The following is a 26,019-nucleotide window of genomic DNA, read 5'->3' on the forward strand; positions in this document are numbered from 1 at the left end:
AGTTTGCCCTGGGCTACAGCTACAGGCATGTCTAACAACATACAGGAAAGAGAATACTCCATTCCATTTCTTCCAGGCAATCCTGAAAATGGAATTATCAGAATCTTTTCAAGACTATTCCCATACACTATTGCGGTGCTTCCACAAAAGCAAAGCAGCTGGTTTTCTAGGTCTTTCTTAATTTAGGTAAACATGAAACAGAAGCTTCTGTTTCTCCTTAGGTAAGCACAGCAAGCACAGCATGAACTGCTGGGGAAGAATCTTTTAATACTTATATTGCTCACGCAAAGATAGAAAATGAATCTGTATTTAACCAAACATTAGATTCTTGAATATCTGTGATGCAGCAAAAGTATGGTTTTAATAAATCCTTTTCTATGGCTGCCTTAGATTTGGAGTATGTGCATCCCATAGGATATTGCTTGTACAGCTTGCTCATTCTCATGCAGATCAAAATATATCAGCAAGTCAAACAAAACCAAACATTTTCAGGTTACTGGTTCACCTATATTCACAAAGTGTTCTACTGAAACAGAAAGAAAAATAAAACAGTGTATCAATAACATCTACACTTGCTTAAGAGTTCTATTGGCTGGAAGAGGATGTGATGTACAATTCCAATAAAGCTGGATTACTTCACGAGGAAAGAAAGCTATGAACAATCAAGTCTTTTGCTATCTGGAAAATGAAATCTGAAGTTCTGCCTGTGAACATTTACCATCTGAAAGATTAAGATAATTTCTTTCTTTGAAAATGCTTTGAATTCTCTGGGATCATGCACTAATAACATTAACTGTGGAGTCTCCATATAACTCAAGTAATGTGTATCAATAACTACGGCCAAGATCAGTTTGATCAGACATCAGTGAAATAACATATGGTTAATTTCTAGGTAAAAAATGCATGTTTTTGCTTACATGTATCAGAGTTATGAATTGTGCTCCTTAGAGTAGGTACCAATAGGAATTTTAAGTTGGACTCAACTACAGAATGTGACTGAAATGTCTTTACAGTTTAAGAAAATATTGTCAAAAATTTTAATCTGAAAAAGCACAAAAATATCCAAGGACATTTAATAAAAGGTGATGAAATAACTCCAAAGAATAGTACCTGTGATGCTGCAACAGCCTCCAGCATATGCAGCCTCTGCAGGACATTCTGCATGTCCTCCTGCAGCCGCATCAGCACCACTGCAATCTGCTCATTGAGGCTTCCCTGGGGGCCTCTGTCGGAGCCCCAGCGCTCACCATCCCCTCCACTGCCCATCTGGCCACCCTGGGAACCATCTCCTAAAGGCTGAAGTCTATGCCCTGTTGTGAGGGAGGAAAAACAGAAACACAAAATGGGCTACAGATCTACTGAAAGTATTTAACAGTTCAGTTTTCTTCCTCAGTTTTCACCCACACCTGTGTACTCCTCGTCACAGGCTATATTCAGACAGTTCAGCAGCACTGTGAGGTCACTGAAATGTCATCTGAGATGTTTCCCTACAGCCTTAGTGTGACAGTATCATTCAAAGTCCTAGAACTGCAAGAACATTTACAAAAAGCTATTAGCACACAACCAGTCAAGTTCAGCAGTAAATTCTGCCCTAGCAAAAAGTAAGATCTGTCTTAGTATGTGTTTTAAAGTTTGGCAAAGTCTCCAGCTAGAAAACAAAGATCACTGGAATACAGTGATGAGAAAAGATAATTATTTGAAATCGACAATACTCCCTTGAACTAGATATGACTACCACTAACTAGCCTGTCATGTTTCTCCTTGTAAGTAGCAAACTTCAGTAAAACAACAGAGAGGAGAAGGGATGGTTAACTATAGTATGTTCTTCATAATAGTTTTCAACATAAATGTTTTATTTGGATTTTCTTTTTAGTTCTTCCATCTGATTACTTATAGGTGCTACATAAAAAAGATGCTATATATAAATAAAACACTTTCTGCCTTTTTTTGGTTTTACAAGAAAAACTGATTTTATCCTTAACTTTACAGATCATACCACTGGAATATGGTAAAACTGATTTTATCCTTAACTTTACAGATCATACCACTGGAATATGGTGTTGCTCGTAGCTGACGCTATTAGAAGTGTTACAGAATTTAAAAGCACAGAGGTCCAACATAAACTGAACATCTGGGCTATTGTGTGATTAAGAACCATTAAGTTTTAAGAATCATAATGGATAGTATCAGAATCACTCAAAGGTGTGGCTAACATTCCAATTACATACAAAACAACATGTCACTGGTATCTTTCCATGGCATTCCATGGTTTCAAATAAACCACCACAGAGATATAAATGCATATGTATTTAACAATAAGTATGTAACTTCTAAAGAAACTCCTCTCAGACACAGATTGGTTTTAAGGATTACATTTCCAAAAACCCAAGTGCCATAAGCAGCAGCTGGAGTATAAGTTACCCACTGTAATAGCCATTTTGTTATCTATTTTTATTGTGATGAGCAGGAGCACTATACACATGACTGTCCCACTGGACAGTGCTGACAGGTGCTTCTCAGACACCAGTAATTTATGGCAGTGAGAAGAGTGGGAAACACAAATCCAGGGTCACAGTACCTCTTCCTCTTCTGACACTGTAGAAATCTGCTTTTTCTCCACCTTTTTTCTCCTTGTGAGGACCCCCATTACTGGCTTTGCCATCTTCTCCTCCACATTTGACTTCACCTTGTTCTTCAGCTACTCCCTCTCCAGTATTTCCAGGTTGGAGATTCCCGTAAGTCATGCAAGTGCGCCTTGGAAAATCCGTATTTTCTAACAGAGGACTGTGATTTACATCCAGGAAATGGGATGAATGCTTTAAAGATCCTTTAGCTGATGTGATGATCTCCAAGGGCTACAAATTAACATGAGCAAGTAAGTAAATTCTGTAAAATATGACAGTTAAACATTAAAAAGGAAAAAAATATCATCTTTACTTTCACATTAAGAAAATACTTTGCCCAGAATTAAGACCTCTTTTAAGGGGAGCAGTTGTTTTCCTGTAGAATATTCTTAGAATTGTCTAAGTGTTATTTCCAGATTGAGAAGGCATTTCAGGCAAATCTCACAATAGTTGATACCACAGGAATTTCTTTAGACATTTCCAACATACACTAATACTCAATAACTACTAAAATAGAACATTAACGTCTAAAACCATTCCATTTTCCCCTGTAAAACTGGCTTTGCTTCCTAGACAGTGAAACAGCCTCTTCCCTTGAATTTGGGAGCCATGTCAGAAGGCCCATGCTGTCAGCAGCCCTGGGCATGCAGTGTTTGCACTCAGAGCAAAGAGAGCACGCAGCTTATCATCGGTCTGCTCCAAACAGCTTGGCTGCACCTGCACTTCACACCAAACAAAGGAAAGGTAGAGTATTCTATCAACTTCTCACACAAAACTGGTGGTACTGCAGGAAGACAGTAAAAAAGGATGACACAGGTGCTCTTCAGGTTTTGCACTGGGGTTGTCTTGGTGGGTGGTTCAAGCAGCCCTTGCCAAAGGGCAAGGACAGGCCTTTGCACAAGGATATGCTGAAGCAGACTGGGGACTTCAGTCAGCCAAAAAAGAACTTCATGGAGAAGTCAAAATAACCAAAAGGAGGGGCAGTGAAATGGAAACTGCTGCCCAAATTTGTAAAACAGCAGTTCTGGATCATCAGAACTGAAGGACAGACTGCTGGCTACATCTTTTCCAAGAAACAGCAGTATTTATTTCTTTAAGTGAACCTCTTCTAGTTTGAACTGATTGACCTGTGGTTCTACCTGTGTATTTCTTTACATATACCTAAACATTTGTTATTTTGTGCAAAACTAGAACTTTTCTCATGTACGTTGGGAAACTCTGACAAATTATCCACCCACTTCAATTAAAGAATCTCAAACAAGCTTGAACAATATACAAGGTTGGGAAATCAGCTAGATAAGACAGCTTGCAGCACTTCCATCAAATTACATTTCCCAACATGCTTCATTACTGCGCAGAATTTTGATTTGTTAAAATGAATTCCCTACATACTCAGGAAAAAGCCAGACAGGAGAATGATGCAATATTTGACTGCTTCTGGCCTTTCTGATTTCAGGCACCATTCACACATTTCTCTCCAGAATCCAGAAATTAGGTTTCTGAGTACAACCTACAAAACCCACACTTAACCTGGGCCTCTGAAGGAGATCTAGGCCAGAAAGCCAACAAAGATTACAGTTATGAGCAGTAATCAGCAGGAGCACAAATCCAGTCAAAACTATGGCACCACAGTTGGTGCTCACCTTTTATAGGGAAGTCAGAGGTGTACATTTTGACTGAAGAGAATACAAGAGAACACAGAAATTCTTGTAATCCCCCACTTCTTTAGACCTAGGCCACTTGCAGGCACTGGCCTACATGCCACCTGCTAACACTTATTCTTTATTTATTCTAAGAAACAAATGCAGAAGTCATCAGGCCAGAAAACAGGCAAGCAAAAAGTGAACTGTTACGAAGATACTTCCCATTTGTTAAAAATAGCTGAATTCTGGTCCCTACATGTTATAAGACCCTACATTAATTTGTGGACACAGACCTTAGTTTCTTTATACTGTTTTTCCTTTTTTGACAATTGTTTCTTTGTACTGTTGTTTTTGAAGCCTTCTCCACACATAAATTCTCTGAGGGCTTCAAGGCTTTTAGTTTAGCAGTAACCAAGTTGTAAAATGCTGGCAATGAAAGGAGCGAACCCCTCTAGTCCAAACAGAAGAACAGCATGCATGAGCCACATCATTCACCTCTGCATATCCATGTTCACTTGATTGAGAGGAACCTATTAAAAAATAAGCAGCATACCAGCTTCAAATACACCCATGAATACTAAACCCCTACCTCTTCTAGTCCAAGCTGCTCCATAGAGTCACAATAAACTTCACTGTCTGAATCACTGGTTAAGTGCTGAGCTGCTGAGATCTCTTCAGTATTCTCTTCACTTGCACCTGCAGGGAAAGAGGGATAGCACACATGGTTTGTAAATGTCAGCCAGTTGAGCCAACCCTGGCAAAGACTAGGGCAATGACTTAAAATGTGTAGGTGAGCATCAATTCATGACCCTTCTATCTACAACTGTCATTCTAAACTTCCGATTCTGAATAAAGATGTTCTGTTAATTTAGGAATTTAGAAAATCTTTACTAGTAGGAAAAGTATACTTCATAATTTTAATTTTGCCTTTTTCATTATGCTCTCCTTCCTAAGCTCAGTATAAAGCAGTTTTGCCTAAAGTTATGTTAGTATTAAAAATATAAATTCAGATCCCAGTTTCAATGAACTGGCATTTATAAAATGTTCAGCTTTTCAGAATGTTAAACCAGATATAGGTGATTTTTGTTTAACTACAAATTCACTTTCAAAGGCAAATAGTATCTGCATAGGTAGCATAATGATATTACAAGAAAACACTTATATTTCTGTGGGTTTAGGCCTCTCTTGTCTCTGAATTCCTTTCTCTTTCTGTAAGAGATACTGAAAGAAAGCCTTATTTTTAACTGGAATTAATTACTTTGTTTTAGTATTCTGTCTTCAGATTTCTGCAACTGAAAGACACTATTGCTAGTCTCTGAATCCTGGGATTAAGCTTTCAAGAAAAGAATATTTTTCATTAAAAACATGTGCAAATGAAAACATGGTCTTGGAAGGACAATACCTTGGTGAGCAGCGTTCTGAGCTATTTCTAGGCTTGGCTCCATTTTATTTGTTTCTTCCTCTGGGTTCAAGCCATTCAAGGCAGATTTGGTCTGGATGCCATTCTGCATATCTGGGATAAATCTGTCTTTGTAACAGCCATTACTAACAATACCTTCCAAATCCTTAGCAGCTGCTGTTTCAGGTTTCACATTCTTATAATCTGTAAAAGAAAAGAAAACTTTGCAAAGAGAAAGCTCTATACCTAATAGCTCCAACCATATTTTTTCAAGCACCTAGCTTACTAATGGACTGTATGTGTAATGTATCTGCAGAACAAAAAATGCTCCTATATTCCCATTTGTCTGGATTGTTCTGTTCTTGTAAAAAGCACAAACAGCAGATACTTAAAACATAAGTAAGTAAATCCTAAGTAGGTGTCTCTTCTAAACTAAATAATAATCCTAATGTCCTTGGAGGACATGTGTATAGAATTCTAAATATGTTATTTCATTTGGGTTTCACTAGATGCTGTTATTTCAGCATCCAGTTCTTTATGGACCCTCTAAATGAATCTTACTTAAAGTTCTGTTTTATTTTCTCTGAAGAAAAAACAGTAATTTTCAATTCTACTCTTACAGGCCACGTAGTCATTCATAGCTCTTACAGAACAGCACTGGCAACAAAACCCAAAACAATGCAGAGTATAGATATTTAGAAAACCTTTTGACAGAACTTGCTAGGCAAGTCAAAAATCATATGGCATAGCTTGCAAATTCGTACTAGTTTTAATTCTTACAGCCTAGGTTGAAACACAGGCATCTTTCACATATACATTCACATGTAATTCCATCTAATTCCCTTGAAAAAGCATTCATGCTACTTTGGTCTTTTCTGCCACTTAGGTGGCTAAGAACAACTCTGGGACACACACTGGTCCAGAAAACTTACCCTTTCCATTTATCTGCACTTCTTTTTCTTCCTCTTCACGAAGCCCTTCTTCTTCTGATTCTGCTCCACTATCACTGCTTTCAGCTTTTCCATTTACAACTTTTATATTTGGAGTGGAATTCATAACATTACTAAGGTCTAAGAAAAAAAGCAAAGATAAAAAGATTTATTTTAAAGGAAACATACACCACCACTACCACCCCCAAAACGATCAGTCACAGTTCCACAAAAGTAGGTCCATATTAGAAGATGTACCAAATAATGGCAGCTTATTTCTGTAAGCTCTTTATTAATTGGTTTAATGTTTCTCTTTTGTGTCCCATCACTGAGTGCCTGAATGCTGGTACAGATATTCTCAATGACTCTGAGGCAGCCCCCAGGGAAGAGACTGCAGCCACTTTCAGAAGGAGTCTCAGACCAAGCCTATTACTGTAATTAGGTTACAGGTGCAGCTGGGACTCATGTGGCATGTTCTCTTAAACCCAGAAATCACTGTTTTAACAGAATTTCCCTTTTGGGCTGAAATGCTTCAAACCTGCTCACGGTCCAGAGGCAAATCTTGAAACATTATATTCAAGTATGTGAACAAGAGAATTCTGAATAAGGTAAATACAATATTCCACACATCTTCTGCTGTAATTTAGGCAGATGCAAAATATGGTAAGATGACGTTTATACAGATCTTTATCTGACAAATGACACATGAAAATAAATTCCCTGATTTCAGTGAAAAAGGTGATGAAATTAATATATACACTGAGCATTTTTTTCATAAATATTTAAAGAAACAAATATTGAAATAGACAAAGTAACTACCAAATCCTTGTTTTCCACATCTTTGATCACTCTAATGATCACAATTTACTGTAACCCTACAAAAAACTGAAAGGTAAAGATTCATTAAAAAGATGAAGTACATAAAAGAAGAATCTACCATCTCCTGTAGAAAAAGTTATGGTCAAATACATCCTAATGCTCATTTAAGCCTCCTATGTTAGGACAGAGTACAAAGGTACAAAGAGGACACAGTTTCTGTGAGACACTTGCACAGATTACATGTTGGCTCCAAGGCTGAAATCTGACTGTTTTAATTGTCACCACAGCATTTCATTTGCATAATTTCTACGTTCCCTTGTCAGAACCTTGAAAGATTTATTCTCACATTTAGGATTAACATTAAACTGCAAAATAATATCCAATTACACTGGAGTTGCCAAACCAGCTTCACTACTTTCTCTGCTACATGGTAATTTAAAGCTAAGGCTTTTTTCTACTTTAATCTTCCAATGAAGAGCCTTCCCACATTTCTCTAGTTTCCAAGCTTATCCACAGCACTTTAAAAAAAGAAAAAAAAAGGTAAAATAACTTATTGTATAGTAACAATGAATATGTTAAATATTAAGTTCACCTTAGTTTTATTACAAGGTAATGTTTCTGTGGGCACCCTGCATCACTGCTTTGGATTGATTTAATCCATCTCTTTATCTGAAGATTAAAAAACCCCTACGTTATTGTAAAATGAGAATTGGAAAAGCAATTGTCTATCTTGTACACCACAAGAATATAAGCACCTGCTCATTTTCTCCTCACAGAAGGTCACTACTTATTTGCATGGAAATTTGCTTCACAAAAGAGAAATCCCAACATAGTCCCATTTTTTTTCTCACAAGTGTGTTTCGTGAATTGTGAATCCCAGTTCTCAAGATGTTTTTCTGAGAAGCAGCAGCACAAGAAGGATAAGGCAGCAGTTATGAGCATTAGGCACAGACACAGCCCCCTTGGCACCGTAAGGCACACGTCACCCTTCCCTTTAACAACACAGGGGTTGGGACACAATCATCCATGTGTCCTACCCTGCCGTGGGAGTAAACAGGAAAGACAAGACCAGGAGGAACATTGAGCTGTGAAGGGGAATTAAAACTGTGAAGCTCCTCACCCTACCAAGATATTGCAAAAAGCCCCAGCTACACCATAAGGCTTTTCCTAAGATTTACTTACTTTCTTTTTGAAAGGAATGTTTCTGAACATTCAAGCATGTTCTTTCTTCACTTACTTGCAGTAAGGAGATTATTCATTTGGGGAAACTTCTAAGTGATCTTACACATATATTTAAATTAAGAGGAGGAACTGAAAGAATGTATCAACAGTTACAGATTTATGGTATCATATCACAGGACACCTGAATAACTGAAATCCATCAGGATCATATTTCTTTCACTAAGTCATTCTTAGCAACAGTGTTCCCAAAGACCATAAAGAGGCATTGCTTTGATGCACACTCTTAAGAACACAACCCTGTACAGAGTTTGGCCACCTGAAATGCCAGGCCTAATTGTGTGCTTTTCCTCAGAACCCTTACACTGCTATCCTCATCAGGTCCATCCCCAGTTGCTTTTACTACAAGGTAAACCCACAGTTGGCTGCCATTCTCGTTGCTCTGAGTATCTGCTAAGGAACCAGACATGATGGTCAATCATCAGCTTAATCCTGAGGATGACAGGTTTAAAGACTAAGCAGAGCCAGCTAGCATCTACATCCCCTGCCAGTAGGTTAATGGCTGTTCCCTGAGGAATGTATATTCTCAGTGCGAATGACACAAGTTAAGCAAGCTTTTAAAACCTTACTTGGTTTGTGCTAATCCCATCCAGCCACCCCTCAACCCTTTATTTCATCTACTCACTTCAACTGCACGGAAAAATGTTAGAAGCTTTTTCTGTTGCCCTACTTTAGATACTGTAGAATTCCTCTTGGTTTATTATTTTCATCTCACTACATACAACATCAAACTGCGAGATTTGTGACAATTTTTTAAATCAAAGCTGTACTGCTTTTTAGCCATAGAAGGAATTCTATTCTGTAAAAGCCTGGGGTGTGAATTTGGGGTTTTTAATGCTAAACAGTAGGAGCTGTATAACAGTAACAACTTAAAATTTTTACAAAGAAAGATTTGACAAAAAAAAAAAAAAAAAAAAAAAAAGCAAGATGGAAAGGATGTGAAGAACAAAGAACAAACATGCAGCTTCTCTACAAGCTTTCACCAGATGTTTATTTTCTCATATCAGCTCTGTTAAGGGATTTTCTACAAGCCATTCTAAATATATTTCTTTAAAGGCATCACTACAATTCTCCTCAATGACCTGCATAATGGGGCTAAGTTTCTCAAAAGTAAGTATGTGATTACATACTTACTTGTATGTATGTGATTTTTAACTCTTCACATATTTTGAGGCCATTTTTTTTACCCAGATGGGAGTTCAGAGCTTAAATGCCTCTGTAGATCTGCCCCAGCTTGAAGGTCATTTGACAAAGAGAACCTTGCCTAGCAGGTTTTTCTCAAATGCCTTGTATTTTTGTTCTATGAACAGCCGTGTAATTCTTATATAAAATTAATATGCACTGCTGGAGCTGTACTGATGGTTAGCCCAGTACACCATAGTATCATCCTCACACAAGTTCCACAGCCTCTCACATGCTTTGAAAATACCAGTGATCAGGAACCAGTCTGCAACAGCACATGAAAGACATGATAAAACATTTAGCTAGCTGTGTATACCCTCACTGTTTAATAAAAATTACATGTTTTCATGAAATACATAACTTTATTATCTGCTCAATAGCAGGAAAATCTTAACCACTAGAAGATTATTTCCATGACCTACACTTGTATCACCTTGTGTAGGGATCTCCCTGCACACGTGTTTATGTTAAGTCTCAAGGAGTCTATATGCTGTACAAAGTTGTTTTCATCATCAGGTAACAGTAATTATTTTCTAGCCATCACCCCTTGATGTCTCATGCTTATTACTGATCCAAGAAGGCTCCCTACTTCAATTCCAAGTTTGTGCAACCATGTTCTGCCATTTCCAATACACCTGGTTACACAAATCCCCACCTAATTTTGAAACTGATGTACCAAATACTGCAAGGAGTGGTGCCTGCATGAGACATGAGGGGTACATGCAAGCATCTGGGAGCAATAAGCTCTTCAGCTAGAACAAGAGTTTCTATTCCCTCATTTTCTTGCATTCTTTTTAATGTAGGACACTATTAAAAAGACATCTATATCACTATACTAAAAAGATATTTTCTTCTTTGCAAAGACAAATTTCTGAGGGCCCAGCCTGCTCTGTAACATCTGTTCTACACTAGTCAAACAAGCAGCTATCACAAATAAGAAGAGATTTTAGAAGAGTCTGTCAGAAATACAGACTGAAAAATCTAAAAGTCTTTACTTTAACTACCATGGTTTTATTTCTTTTAAATTTAAGTGCATTAAGTGCAAGTTCTCTGACAAATGTACACCCTAATTCACACATCGGGGCAGTCACATCTTCCTCTACATAGTTTTCCTTTTTTTTAGTCTGGTTTAGTCCTCCTAAACTTTACTATAACAGAAAAAGCCTCTCCTCATTTTTATTTTTCTTTTAATATACTCCAAAAGACTACAGCCTTGTTTTGCCAGCATTCCTCTCTCTGCTTACGTGCTTTTCAAGCTGTTACACTCCAAGAGATGCTTCTGTATTTAATTTAAAAAAATTAATCAACAATACTCACATCTTTATTTACCATTAATAAACATTAAAACAATAGTCTGTGGATAAGAACAAACACAGAAAACAGCAACTTCTCAGACATTCATATTAACTTGCAAGTACAGTATTTAGGATTACTGACTAGTCATTCCAGACTTTTACACTTTTCCATATCTAAGGAGTTTCTCATCTCCATCCATATTGCCAGTATCTTTTCCCAAGGATTTTCAGAGCATGTGCCATATAAACAAGGATACCAAGTTTTGGGGTTGACTTGGATACATTTCCCTCCTCCCTGATGCTCCTCAGCCTTCTGCAGTAGAGACAACATGCCTGGGATTTCCTGGCAGAGAGAAGCCCAGGCAGAACAGCAGCTGCCCCACAGGCATTCCCAGCACTGGCAGGTAGCTCCACAGAGGCCCCCGGGTGTCCAGGGCCACCAAGCACACACAGCTCGGTTACACGGCACGTGTCCAGCAAGACCAACGGATCCAGGCTTTGCCAGCTTGCTGTCAGCACCTCAGCCAACGTGTGAGAATGAAGGTAAAGAACAGCTGCTTCTTAGATGTTGTAACTTGAAAGCACAGTAACATCATTCCAGGATCCAGGATGTCAGGAAGCCCTGTACTACTTGCCTCTTGGAGGAGCAAAACTTGCTAAGCTCTTTTCTGTGCAGAAAAGATAAAGTCATCATTTGGAACTTTCACTTTGCATGACAGCTAGGAAGGAGCATTATTACACTCTTGAGTTTTGTCCCAGAAAATACAAAATGTGGGCACAGTGAACTCAGAATCCCATAAAGGAAACTGAATTATGCTTGAAAACAACACAAGGCCACATAGCTGAGTTGCACATTGTAGCCTTGAATTGTAGCAATCAAAAATTGTTTTGCCCTGTACCAGAAAAAAAACAAAAATGAAATAACATTAAAGTCATATTCTCCTGCCGTCTGCTCCAAGCCTATCATCTGAACTGCCTTTTACAAAGCCCGTATCAAACACAGCCTCAGAGCTAAAACAAATGACTTTTCTATGCATCTTAAAGGCTACAATTAATTATTTTTGCTACACAAAGTTAAACACGAAACACCAGTCTGTGTCCACTGGGTACTTTTCTGAGAGCAATCAAGATATGACAACTTGTATCTGTCCTTCCCCAGCCTCCCACACCTCCAGCCACTGCTTCTTTGTAGCTTGTCTTTGTAGAACAGAGCTCTGAGAAATACAGATTCCAGTTCTTTCATCACAAGTTCTTAACTACAGTAAGACAGCTAAATAAAAGACACCAGAATTATCTGGCAAGCGGGTACATCTCCTAAATTATGAAACCTTAAGAGCTTTTGCAATTACTTTCCCTTTTGTAGGGAAATCTTGTCTGGCTGGAAGGAAAAAAATCCAAATTCAACAACCAATTATGCACCAAAACTGTTACTGTTGACTCAAACCAGCATGAATCACAATACAGACAGGCTTTTCTTTCCATGGAAGAAAACATCTCATAGCTCCCTCCACTTACAAAGAATCAATTTTTTATTTTACATTTTCCCATTTGGATACTTTGCTGCTCACCCTGTGGCAATATATTTTCTGATCACTCTGTATGACAGGGGAGCTGTTGAAATACTCAGGCTTAGAGCTACACTGATGCTCTGCCCTGTTTCCAGCACTGTTAGACAGCACTGACATAAAGCCATCAGCTTGAAGTAGAGTTCACAAAGGAGGCTGAGATTTGGTGTGCAAAGTGCGAAGCGGGTATAGATTGCAACAGGACAAGCCATGGCTTGTTGAGTCACTGATTCCACATCTCACATCTCACTGAGACTCTCCACTGACTGGCACTTGCCCTTAATCTTCTCTAATAATCCCATTCTGCAGCAAATGCTGAAGAGAATGTTCTAGACAATTCTGAAGGCTGAACTACTGAGATTTTAACAAAAAATGTTTGTATAGTAAGTTTCACGCTAGCCTTTCTGAACATAATTTATAACCTTGATTATACCTGTTAATTTATAACTGGAAAATAGAAGGGGAGAAAAGTTTGAAGGATGGGATTTTAAAAACCTCACTCACCCACACACCCAGCAGCTCCTCCTGCCTCAATACAACTCCTCACTGTGGTGCAGCCACTAACAGAACCTAATAAAGCACTGCAGTTCGGAGTAATACGGATTTTAGCTCTTTTTCCCCTTCTTATGAATGACTAAGATTCACCAACATTGAGTTCTGTAAAAATCCTAGTGAAGAAAGGTGGAAGGAAAGGGAAGGAAATCTGTTAAGCAAGTACCTTTGGAGACAAAGAGCCATGAAAAAGTGAGCTTATGAAACAGAGGGTGTTTCAGAGCAAAGGCTCACACACGAGCAGAAAGAGCCACCAAATGCCCCACTAGAAAGCAAAGATACTGAAAACAACCTGAGAAGGTCTTTGAGAAAACAAAACTATTTGAACAGATAAACTACTCATACTCCATCTAAAGAAACACAGTTGGAAAAGATACTGTATTTTAAGAGCAAGAAAAGTATTTCTACCTGAAAAATAGTAATTAGGAACAGGCTCACTTTTTTCAAAGCTGCTCCTGTACTAACTACTGCCTTTGAAATACAAATGTTTACACGTATTTGCTTGTTCTAAAAGCACACAGACCTCATTGAGTATTGTCTTCTAAACCTAGCTCCCATATCGAATGCAAGAAGACACCAAGCAAATTGTTAAACAGCTGTGTCTACTTGTGAGCTGGGCCAGTTCTGCCATTCACACAAGCAGTGCCCTGCACGGGTTCCTCCTTAACAGCCTGTGCTGCCATCAGCACTGCCCCAAACCAGCATATGCAGCACTACACAGCACCTTGCTTCAGCAGACCTTCATCTGGTGCAACTGCAACACAGCTGGGAGAAAAGCTTTTGGGAGAGAAACGGTCCTTAGGAAGTCAAGGTATAAGAGTATAATGCTGAAACTACCTACAGCCTCTGCAGTACCTAACTTCTTGTTACTGGAGGCAAATTTGGTTTTCACAAAGGTTTACTAACACCATTACTACTCAGCATGCAGGCAAAGGGTCATCTTTATTTGGTAGGATTTTAGAACAGATTAAATGCCATTTCACAAAGCAGAAAGATTATACAGAAAAATCCTACTGAACAACCTGTAAACAATTTCCAGATACTTTGCTTAGTTGTTCAGACTCCTTAACTTACTGTGGGAGTCTGTCAGATAGGGATTTCCTTGCTCCCCTTTTAGATTTACTCTCATTCCGAAAAAGAAAATCCACAAACATTGTCAGGGAAACATTCTGAAGAATGAACTGGTTCTGAAACTCTCAATATTTTCCACCCTCTATCAGATCACTAGGTGCCAATCCTAGCCCACCTTTGGCTTCTTCAGCTATTATAAAACAAGAAAGCTTGAATTCTAAAAAATTCACATTTACTGAGCAATGGTGTTTTGAAGTTTCTTTGCCTTTTTAACACTGACTTAGACATCAGACTTCTTGTGCATTTACTAACAAGTTCAAAAAAGTTAAAATGCTACTCTTCTAAAGCACCTATCCACCTGATGTGTCCCTCTATTCTTCCAGCAGCTACAGACAAGAGTCTTTCTATAATGCTGCAAGAGTTACCTCTTCCCTTCTGCAGTGCTATGTCAGCTAAGAGCCCACTTTCTTTTTTGATGTCCAGTATATCACATACCCAAAAATAATTTGTCAATGACTTTGTCTGTAAAGAAACACTTCATACCTGTCAGACACTACTGACACAGCTTTCCAGAGAAGTCAAGCTTCTCACAAAGCTGCAGGGTGACCTTTCCAAACGCTACCCAGTTCATATGCTTTCAAAATAACTCTTAGATTTGCTCAGCCTATTGGAGTGAATTCTCTATTTTTCTTTCTTTACCATCACATTCAAGTCTGGGTATTTGTAACCCATGGATCCAGTAAGTTTGTCCTTGTTTTCTAGTAGATGTTACAAGTCATTTACTTCAATGCTGGCACGTCAGACTTTTGTGTTCTTTATTAAGGACCCACAGACTTCATTGATTCAGAAAGGCATTTCAATGGTTTGTATTTAACATTTTCAAAGAAACCACAAAGACTAGAAATGCAATTATACTTTTTTTGTTGGGGCCAATCTGCTAGAGACAATACACAAGCCATGACTGATGTACACTGAGTTTACAGACAATTCTCTTCCACTAATTCAAGAAACTGTTAATTTTGGGGCAGTGGCATACAATTCCTAAACAATTAGATAATGATCTGCATACAGATTAAAGTTTGATGGAAGAATGGAAGGCAAACTCAAAACAGAATGGACCAGAAGATGGGGTACAGTATGAAGCCAGGTAGTCAAGAGAAGGGTCCTGGTTTTCAGAACGTATCAATTGCCTGCCCCTGAAAAACATACCTTGCACAACAGAATTTACAGACTGTAGGGGTTTGGGGGTGAGGAAAGAAACAAGACTAGATAAACTCACACAATCAAAACATAACCGTGTGTCAATTTTTAACAGTATTGTTACTAGTGTCTACATCATCTCAGACAAATTTTGGGCCCATTGGTTCTATTCTTTAGTGTGCATCTGAAAGACTGAAGGTAATCATGCTTCTATACTTCTGCAAAATGTTTTGATATCTGTACTGTAAACAACAATAATTATTTCCAGCTTCACTTTTAATCAGGGAAGTGGTAAGAGCACCAAAGAAAGGCTTCAAAACCTTAAATGCAATGGTAAAGTTGTAACATACAAGGGACTTTGTGAAAATCTGTCCTAATTTATTGTGGCATAATCAGATGCTGCACCTGTAAGTGGTATGAATGATGACATAGCACCAGAATTATTGCAACCATGACAGAACAAGGTAAAGCTGAAATTTGCTGTTCTGTTTAACTTACACTGCCTTATACTTAAACTGCCTCTTTAAAAAATAAGCGTGCTAGATTTGTTATGGAAACAGGTACAGTTTAACTTCCATGCTTCTCTGTGTATCTACTCAAGTCATTTTTTAAAGAAGTGGCTTCTGGCACTGTGCCACAGACACCAAGTCCAAGTAAATCCTTATTACACAGATCACTGACCTGAATCTACTGATACTCTTACCCACCCATCAATCCAGCTGTCAGGCAAACCTACTGCATCCCACACATGAAGTATACACAACTTCAGTTGAGAAAAAAGTTACACCCACTTTCAAATGGCCATGTAAAAATTTCTACCACTATTTTTCCCCAAAACAATGGAAAATTATTTCTGTTTCTCTGAGGCTTGATAATAAACCACATTCCTTTAAGGCAGGGGAAAAAAAGCCACATACAAAAGGCAACAACCAGTTGACTCATGCTTCTTAAAAACATTAACCAATTTATTTGTGCAATGGATTTAGTTTTTAAAAGTTTCAAGTTTTGCTCTGCTGCTTTTCAGTTTTTAAATGTCATTTTAAGCCAGATTTAAACAACTGTAAGGCTTTTACAACAGTCTTATGAACACATTATCTGTAACATAATAACTGGTATGATCAAAACATTCTCACAATGGTATTGCTAAATAAAGATCAACACACTGATTTTTATGCAGATGTGATACCACTAGGTTTGCCACCTGTCAGTAATTTAAAATGTTTAAATATTCCCTTCATGAACTTGAGCTTTAGAAAATTTGAGAAGTCATGATTTAAAAAGCTAGATTTGATTGGGAGAGTAGTTTTGTAGTTGTTTTGTTTTAAATACTCTCCTTTCTTCAGGCTTTCTTCAGCAGCTCAAAAAGCCCGTCAACGAGGACTAAACATGCAGCTTCCTGGACCTAATCATCTCAAAGGTAAAATAAATAAAAACCCAGCCTAATGAGGTGGCAAGCCCAGAAGTCACAAGTGTTAGCAGGAAGTTCCTACAGCACCAAAACAATGGAAATGATGGATTTACACATAATTTATTATTCCTACCTTCCAAATACTTAGAGACTTTCTCCATTCGAACTGCCATATAATAAAGAGAATGAACAAAGAGATGCAACATTTAGCTTTTAAATCATTTTACTGAAAACAAGCCCCAAAACCACTGAGTAATGATTATTAGTAGTACAAAGAAAGTTATTTGTCCGAACCTGATGTTAGGTCAGATCCTCTGTTCTTTTTATCTTCTACTATTTCATAGAATGGGCCTATTACTTGTAGTAACTCTTCAACTTTGTCCGTCATTGGCATACTCTCAAGAATCTGCACAAGTTCAAGACATGAAGCATCTTATGAAACAGCATTTCAATCATTCATTCATTTCAACTGATTTTAGAAACTGCTGGTTATTGCAAAACTCAGAAACATTTCACTACGTCACTAAACTTGTTATTCTGATATTTTTTAACTTTTTTTTAATTACAGGGAAATAACATAAAACTAAGTTATTGAATAAGAATCTTATAATTATATTAATTTTTTTTCAGGTGAAGACAAGATGAGAGAGCTAATGCATTTGCCATCACTAAAACACAGCCTTGACACAGTATTTATTAGTAGACCTTGGAATCCATTATTTCTGCAATTTTGAACTAAACCATCTCAAGTTCAACAGGCTGCTGTTAGTAAATATCATTATTTCCATAGAGAAAATAAAACGGAAATACTTTTTTCATCTTAGAGGACTCTTTGTACTGTCAAACGCTGCCACCTTGAATGGAATGTAAAGAGCAGATCAGAAGTGCTCTACTAGATCCTTCTAAGCCCAAACAAAAAATACAGCAAAACAAAGACAGCACAAAGACCCACTTAGAAGAAGAACGAACCAAGTTCTGCTCTTGAAGTAATTTGGAGCATTTCTTAATTTTAAGTTACAAAACAATACATTTGATCATATGATAGGAATGCAAAATCTTAAGTCTAGAATAAATTAAACAGAAGAGATTCAATAGTTGGATACTATTTTTAAAGCACATGGTATTATTGTCCCATTCCAGTTTAAGTCCTTTCAAACAAGCTTTTTGCCAATAGCTTTGTTCCTCTTTCATCCTCCACTGTTTTAGTTACCATATTTTGAAAGTGGCAATAGCTATAGGTAAAAACACAGGCTGAAGCAAACTAACAGCTACAGTGCACCTCCTCCTCCTGAAGGGCACCAAGAAAGCAATAGATGAAGGTACACGCTGCCACAGAACACGCTGCTCAAAGGCACCAAGCATGCCAGCATGCAGCAGGAGCATGCAGAGTTACTGCACAGAGCAGGAGCTCCAGGCTGGCTAACACCTACCAAGTCAGCACTTGCAAACCAGTCAAGGATACCAAGAGACAACAATTCTATCAACCTGCATTTTCACTGCCACTTCTCTGATCTGTTCAGTGTACATAATTCATTCTGTCTTTGTTAGGAGAAATACTCAGATACAAAGAGCTGGATATGAAACAGAGATTGAACAACTTTGTAATTGCTGATTTTTTCACTTCAATAATGTTGAGAGAAACAAGAAGCCTTTTCTAGAATAAGGCTTGTATTTGTTATGTATTTATTACTATAGTCAGCTTTGTAAACTATTTCAAACATGAATTTCTGTGATGTCTGCACATTACTGTTCTTCATGTATTCTAAATGGACCTCAATGTAGTCTGTGCTACTTATAGCAATTCTTATATTTTTTTCTAACTGCTAGCTTTTAGGTGAGCACAAAAAGAAAAAATAATTTCACCAGCAAAAGTAACTGCTTGCTTATTATAGCCACTAGGCTTAATATCTCAAAATTTCAACATGAAAAATAAGTTATTATGTATCCTGATTTACTGTTTTCCTTGGATGCCACACAATTGATATATAGTGATGTTTTAAATTAGAAATACCACATAGTGTTAACACTTCATGCTATCACTTATTTGTAATACATAACAAAACAATATATCTGAAATGTAAACAAATTATTTTAAACAACATTGCAAAATAAATTTCAGAAACACTACCTGAAACAAACTAACCTTGAATCTGAGCTCAGGCGCATTCTGTTTATTTTAACTAAAAATAATACATTTGGTCACCTCTCACCAGCATATCAAAACCTCACCCAGATACATTCCTCAACTGTGATTTTCAAGGCTACCACACTAAGGAGTGAAAAAAAACCTAAAACAAATTTGGAATTTTGTGACAGGGTCATCTGATGCGTGTATAGCTCAAACGCAATGTGCAAATGCCAGGGAATGCCCCAGGGCTGGGGGAATATGGCAGTCTTATACACCCTTAAACACAGTCCTGGGATATCAGCATACAAGTGGGTTTTTGCCCCCTTGGACATGGATACCCACACAGCAACAGCAGACTGCCCACAGTAAGTCCATGAGGATTAGTGCAGTATATGCTGATAGAACAACCCAGTGGATCCATCTGAAATGCACTTCCATTGACATTGCAAGTAGAATCAATTGGGATGGAAAAGCTGGAACTAGTATTCCAAATGTGAGAGCTGAAACAGCACCAAAGCAGGGTAAACAGATTCCCCATTTTCAAAGCTGAGCAAGGCAGGAAGTCATCTGCTCTCCAATCCTTACACATAATCTGCACAGAAGCAGAATATTTGTGGTTCATTAGGGTCAAGGAAGCAGACTTCCTCACAGGAGGCTTACTAGAGTTTTTTTAGAACAAACATTGCAGTTTCACTTGGTTTTAGTGTCCTGACCAAACCAGTTACTGCACTGAAAAAAACCCATAAGGTAATCTACTGAAATATAAACACATATTGAATTCAAGATTTCAAATGAAGCACTAAACCTTGTGGCACACATTCAAAGGAATTGTTACAATTTAGTGGGATTTTTAATCAAACAAACTGTATTTGGCCTTCTGTGTTTTCTGGAGCTGCTTATTTTCCAGTTTAGCGCAGATACAGTAATAGCAGCAGGAACTAAATTGCCAGAACTACAGATAGGAAAAAGAACAGTAAATCACACTCCAGCTCTTTGCTGAGTAAAAATTTTTGTTGTATCACCCATTAAATAAATTCAGAGTTTGATGTCAAGATAGTAGCCTCAGAAAAAAGCAAGTGTATTTGGAGTAGAATTTTTTCCCTTTGACTCAAACCTCATTACAGTAATAGACTACAATTATACTTTTATTCAGATTGACAGCAAATAATCTTTAAACTGGAGAATTAATCTCTAAAAGCTTCAGTGAAAAGACTGCAGTGAAAAGGGTTAGTTAAGAAATGACATGAAACTTTAAACTCGGTTTACTTTAGTTAATGCTACAATTCCCACTTAATATGGTAACTGTGACTGCTTACAAGTTACACATCTGTTTGGAAACAGAGCACATTGCTCAATGCTAATAGTTTCACTGCAACTATAATATTCATGGAATATTTTCGTAACAAGTACAGAAAATTCAGGTTGCTGAGTTTTTCCTGAAAAATAGAAAATTATTAAGTTTACATATTAGAATGTCTCCAGTGATGAGAGTAAGACCTTTTCTCCTAAAGTCCTTCTGGAAAGTTGTTTTAGTCACTTTTCCAGAATAAGGATCACTTACCTCTCTCAGCTCTAAGAACTGAGGCAGTGTGTGGTACAGTTTTTTTTCCATAACGCCCCCTTTACCATTATTCCAGTATTTCACTTTCTTTAGCTCTGTAATTTAAGCTTCATACCAGCTAGAGCTCTCATGTTTCTCTGAAAACAACACAAATTCTGTGTTTTGAAGGAACTTTGCAATTTTCTTCTGCCTACAGGCCAAACAGCATAGTACTGAAATGTAACAGTTCACATAGGGGATAACTCATTTGGAGCTTTGCAAGGAGTAGTCAGCAAGACCCCCCTCTCACATTCCTCTATTTCTGGAACATTTTTTATAGAAAATCCCTTCATCAGTAAACATACCTTTTTCATTTCATCAACATAGGCTATCATGGCTTCTTCTTTGGACATGTTTCCCAAGGCACTCCAAGCATCCCTAGGAAAGGAAGTTGCATACACCTTCAGTATCTTCAGTATCAGATTTTTTTTCAGCTTGGCCTTAAGTAGGTCAGTTATGTAATGTCCAACATTTCTCTGATACAAATAAAATGCAAGAATGATTCACATTATTTTTTATGTACAAATATATAATTTTCTAGGATAATCACACAGTGGAAGAAGAAGCAACAAAGTGAACAGACTGGGGACTGAAGAGTTCCTCACTGACTACCTAGAATTATGTACCCAGTAAGCTGTAAATAAGCCCAGATAAAAGACACACACATTACCCTTCTGACTAAGTTGAGTTTAAGATCCTCTGCCGTATAAAACAAACAGGCCATACTCTTCAGCCAGCACTTACAAACAGCTGTCACTAAGGTAGAATAAGCTACAAGAAAAATCTGTCCTTTTTGAGTTTAGCAACTGGGGAAAGACACATCAGTCTAACAGGCAAATAGTTACCACAGCAGCTATTTATGACCTAAATAAAATCTTCCCCTCTCCAACTCTGCAAGACAGAAAACTCTAACCAAATTTATCAGTATTGCACAAAGTATCAGTCAGAACACAGACTGCAATAAAACAGCTCCTCAGTCTTGCACATTATTTGACATTCCAGAGTATTTGTCCCACTCATAGAAAACCACCAATTCCAGCTACATTCCAGCTACAACCAACCAGGTGGATGAAAGCTCCCAGCCTATCCCCTGCACTCTGGCTTGGAGAGGCTGAGGAGGAAGGAAGGAAGAAAAAAATAAGTCCTAGGAATCATTTCACAGATTCCCAAGACCACCATGACCACAAAGACAGCAATAATATTTGTTCTTCAGGACAAATCATCATTAAAATATTATAAGCAAGACATTCACATTGGCTTTTCAAAGACAACTTAGGAATTTGGTGAATCAGAAGTCTTCCCAGGCCAAGGCAAACACAGATAGTAGGAAGACCTGCCACTGAGCAGACACACCAGAAAGACATAAACCCAACCTCCCCACCAAGAGCTCAAAGCTGTATTAGTGGTTGCCAGTGAGCACTTATTTACTTCAGGCTCACATCACACACGAAAACGCAAGAAGGAAGAGCTCCAGATACTCCTCCACATCATTCTTCAGAGCACCTAAGAATTCATTTTACAACATGGGATAAAAACTGCAGAGATACCATGATGGTGGCTGCCCAAGAAAAACCTGCCCACCTGCATAATCCAAGGGAACATTTCCACCTGCAACTCTGAGAAGTGATCAATTATCTGAGTTAGAAAGTCAGAATATGACAGAAAACTAATTCAAGCATCAAAGGTCATAAATGTTCTTTTTATTTAAAAAAGAAAGATTTGAGAGAGTTTCTTTCTCCAAGTGCTACTCTTCTAAACATTTCCACTCCAAACATAAAAAAAAACATCCCCAAAACAACAAGTCATGAAAAGTTACCATTTGTATCTACCAATTGGATCCCAAAATCCAGGTCGAGGAATGTTACAGGGTCCTTGGGTTGCTTGCTTATAAAAGCTATAGAACTTGAGCATCATTTCATTCGTTGGCTGGAATGAACCTAGTGAAAACATTTTAAAATACAATTAAATTGTCATCAAGAATATTACTGAGTATTTTACAAACCTAATGGTTCTGTGAAAAAACAGCCTGCAGCCTGTTACAGCAGTACAATATAAGCCAACAGAGAACATCTTCACCTCATCGACTGAGAACCAGCACCAATGAAAATATTTACTGTACAAACAGCAAGTTTCAGATGGAGTTTAAAGGACTATAACCTTTCCTACTGCTAAGGTCAAACTCCAATTAGAATAAAAAAAGGTAATAAGTAACATCAAGCCGATGTCCTGTCACTCAGTTTAAAGGGACAGGTTTAGCTCTCAGTAAACGAAGTATCTTGCAAGTCACTTTATTGTTAACAAATAATAACTTACTGCGAGTCTCCAGAACTAAAAAAAAAAAAAAAAAAAAATCAATCTAAACAAACACAATTAACCCAAAACATGGCCTTCTGCAGTGCTTTTCTTTACCTTAGGTATTTGACAACACTTTCAGAAACAGTTTCACCGTACCTCCCGATTTGGTTTTCTCTTCTTCCTTTGTGGAACACACTTTTGTAGAGGTAAAAAATGTAAACATGAAACTCTAACAGCTAGGAGGGAAGATTCATAGCCAATCCATTAAATCAAGTAGCTTGAGGTTGGATTCTAATCATTAGACGTTTACAGCGACGTTTACCTCACAACCTCAAAAACTTCCGATTTTACCAAAATTGATGATGTATGTAATAAACAAATGGTTTAAAAATTATTATAACTCTTATCAAAAAGATACGTTCTGGGTTTTTCTTTTTCCATTTTTTTAACTCTTTCAGCAGAGGGGAACTCACGGTAACAGCTCTGTTAAAGCAACTTCAGGATTTCAGGGAAGCTGAAATCGCGGGGAGCTGACAGATCCCCCGGTCCAGGCGCCCGACTGAGGAGCTCCTGGCAGGGCTCAGAAGGCCCCCGAGCCGGCGCTCCCCCGAGAGGCGGGGAGCAGCACTAATGCCGAGCTTTCCAGCGGTTCTCCAGCCGCTGCCGGGGCAGCCCCGCTGCCCTGACCCCCCCGCGGCCGCGGCCTCGCCCCGCCGGGCCCTGCCCGCTCCCGGTGCCCGCCCGGCACGGATGGCGCCGCTGCCGCGGGAGCTCCCCGCCACACTCACCATTTTTGGGCAGGCTCTGGATCACCTTCACGGCCGCCTCGAACCTGGTGGCGTGCAGAGAGCCGGTCTCGGCCATGGCCCCGGCCACTCACCGCCTCCTGCTCGGCTGCCGGGCCACGTCCGGCGGGGCAGGTTCGGCTCAGCTCAGCGCCCCCGCCGCAGCCACCTGCACGGGAGTGGTGCCGGGAGGAGCCGGGCCGTACCCAGCCCCAGCCCCGTTCCCGGCCTCGGCCCCGGCCCCCGCGCCCTCCCCTCCTCCGGCGGGGCCGGGACAGCCCGCCCAGCACCTCAGACCGGCCTCGCCTGCAACCCCGCCCGGCCCCGCGCTCAGCCCAGCCCGACCTCCGCCCCGGCCTCAGGCGCCCATGTTACGTCTCCCACAGCAGCTCCCTGCCCTTCCCTCCTCCCGCACCGCCCCGAGGCCGCGGGGGCACGCCGGGAAACGTAGTTTCTTTGTCTCTCCTTCCTCTTCCTCCCCTCTCTCCCCTCTGCTTGTATTGCTGCAATACAGGAAAATGAAAATTTCAAAACGTGCCATATTCCACCCGTTTTATCTTCAGGACATCTGCCATCTGGCAGCCTGCTGTGCTGCTGCCTCCCCTCCTCACAGCCATCCTCATACCCGCACCTAGTCACACACAATTCACCTAAATTAGCACTGTAGACACATTTTTTGAAATAGTTTTAATGACTTCTATTTACATTAAAATTTTAGGCATGCCTAGAACCCAGGGAGCAGCTATTTCCATGGTATCCAGAGATGCGGGTGAATACCAGCACAGTGCTACCAGTTAGCTCAGTAGCTAAATAAATGAATGGCCTTATTCAAAAGCGCTGCGCATCCAGCACTCTGCAAAGTCAAACAAAAGTGTGCTAAACCAACTGCTTTTGTAGCAAATGGAATAATTTACCCAGTGAGCAACAGGATGAATTAACAGCCCCATTGAATGGAATTGAGTACAAAAACTTGGCATTCCAGTCAGTTCATTTATCTAGTACACAATATATATTTTAAATTCCTCTGAAGGGAGTTGTGTGCTCACAGTGTATGCCCTCTGGTGGAAAGAAAAGCTCCAGAGAGAGGGAATTAGAGCAGATCAGCTCCAGTTGAGCTGGTACATTCTACAAGGTCAGCAGCCAGCTGCCCTGGGGAGAGCTTTGCTGGAGAGAAGCTGACACTTCCAGAGGTGTTCAGACAGGATTCCCCACACCGGGCAAAAGATGAACCCGTGTTATGAGCACTGCTCCACTCCTGAATGTTACAGAACGGATTTCTCTGCATTGTTCATTTTAAGTGCTAGATTTCTAAAGTACTTGTGAGCTTCATACTAAGATCTATCATCTTTTTTATCCATGAAGGTAGGAATGACAGAAACTCACATCAAAGAGAAGTGCTTTTTGAAGATAAATGGGTCTCTGTATTCTTTGAGCAAGCAAGGAGTTAATTTCAAAAGTAATACAAAAATTAGGAGCCTTTTGTGAAGCCAGCTGATGTGAACATTTTGTTTATCCGAGACAATCTATAATGATGTTTGCCTTTTAACTGATTTAAGAGAAATGCAGTCTGCATTTTTATAATGAATGTTCCCAGACTTTCACTTGAAGTCAGCTTTAGAAGAGATGCAAATGACAACCTATTTAATGGCTGTGTGCAGAAACAGAAGCTGCCCTCTTTGAACTGAAGATGTGTGAGGGTGTAAGATCTGCAGATCCAAAATGAGGTAATTGAAGTAATCCAAAATAAACAGTATCATCATCCTCTGACACAAGCACAAAATAAATGAGAGGCAAATTTTGAGCACTGACAAACATTTTGTGAGAACATATCACAAATGACTAGTTAATTTTAATGATCATATTTAATACTAATTAGCATTGTTAATAGATGTCTTTATGTATATTTTGCATCCTCAGTGCTGTGACTTCCATGAAGAATCAACAATTAAATGTGGAGTACTAAAGGAGTAATAAAGGAGACCCTCTCATCTCTCACAGACAGCCAGGAATGGATCTGCAGCTTTATCTCAAGGAGGACCTAGGCTCCATTCTTTAGGGAACAAAATAATATTACATGCTTGCAAAATCTAATTTTGATGTATGTGTTAAACTGGGCTATGTTTCTATTGCTCCACAACAGCAGTTTCCGAAGTAATCGTAAGTATGACTTCCTCCTATTTTTTTTATGATCCAGTGTATGAGAAGCCAAACTCTGGGACCTGTGACAGAAAGAGTGACCAATGACGCCCATCAGTTGAGATGCAGGAGAGGACAGGCCATGGCTG

At 39.0% G+C, this 26,019-nt stretch overlaps 1 protein-coding gene across 4 annotated transcripts in view; it reads right to left on the reverse strand.

Moving 5' to 3' along the window:
- Positions 1–24,143, reverse strand: part of ACBD5 (acyl-CoA binding domain containing 5) — a 30,331-nt gene extending 6,188 nt beyond the window's left edge. Inside the window, exons 1-11 of one of the 4 annotated variants that reach the window (XM_054000736.1) lie at positions 24,080–24,143; positions 23,738–23,903; positions 22,471–22,591; positions 20,960–21,032; positions 17,221–17,332; positions 17,060–17,092; positions 6,599–6,736; positions 5,670–5,870; positions 4,857–4,963; positions 2,579–2,855; positions 1,111–1,310 (exon numbers count right to left, since the gene is read on the reverse strand). In XM_054000736.1, the coding sequence (XP_053856711.1) occupies positions 1,111–1,310; positions 2,579–2,855; positions 4,857–4,963; positions 5,670–5,870; positions 6,599–6,736; positions 17,060–17,092; positions 17,221–17,332; positions 20,960–21,032; positions 22,471–22,591; positions 23,738–23,813 (1,338 nt within the window). In that variant the 5' untranslated portion in view covers positions 23,814–23,903; positions 24,080–24,143. Of the gene's footprint in view, positions 1–1,110; positions 1,311–2,578; positions 2,856–4,856; positions 4,964–5,669; positions 5,871–6,598; positions 6,737–17,059; positions 17,093–17,220; positions 17,333–20,959; positions 21,033–22,470; positions 22,592–23,737; positions 24,030–24,079 lie in introns of those variants that run through there. The other 3 variants (XM_054000752.1, XM_054000730.1, XM_054000745.1) reach the window with 3 other exon arrangements.
- Between the last annotated feature and the right edge of the window lie 1,876 nt (positions 24,144–26,019).

The sequence above is a fragment of the Vidua macroura genome, chromosome 1 (genome assembly GCF_024509145.1).
Source record: "Vidua macroura isolate BioBank_ID:100142 chromosome 1, ASM2450914v1, whole genome shotgun sequence".
Taxonomy (NCBI): Eukaryota; Metazoa; Chordata; class Aves; order Passeriformes; family Viduidae; genus Vidua; species Vidua macroura.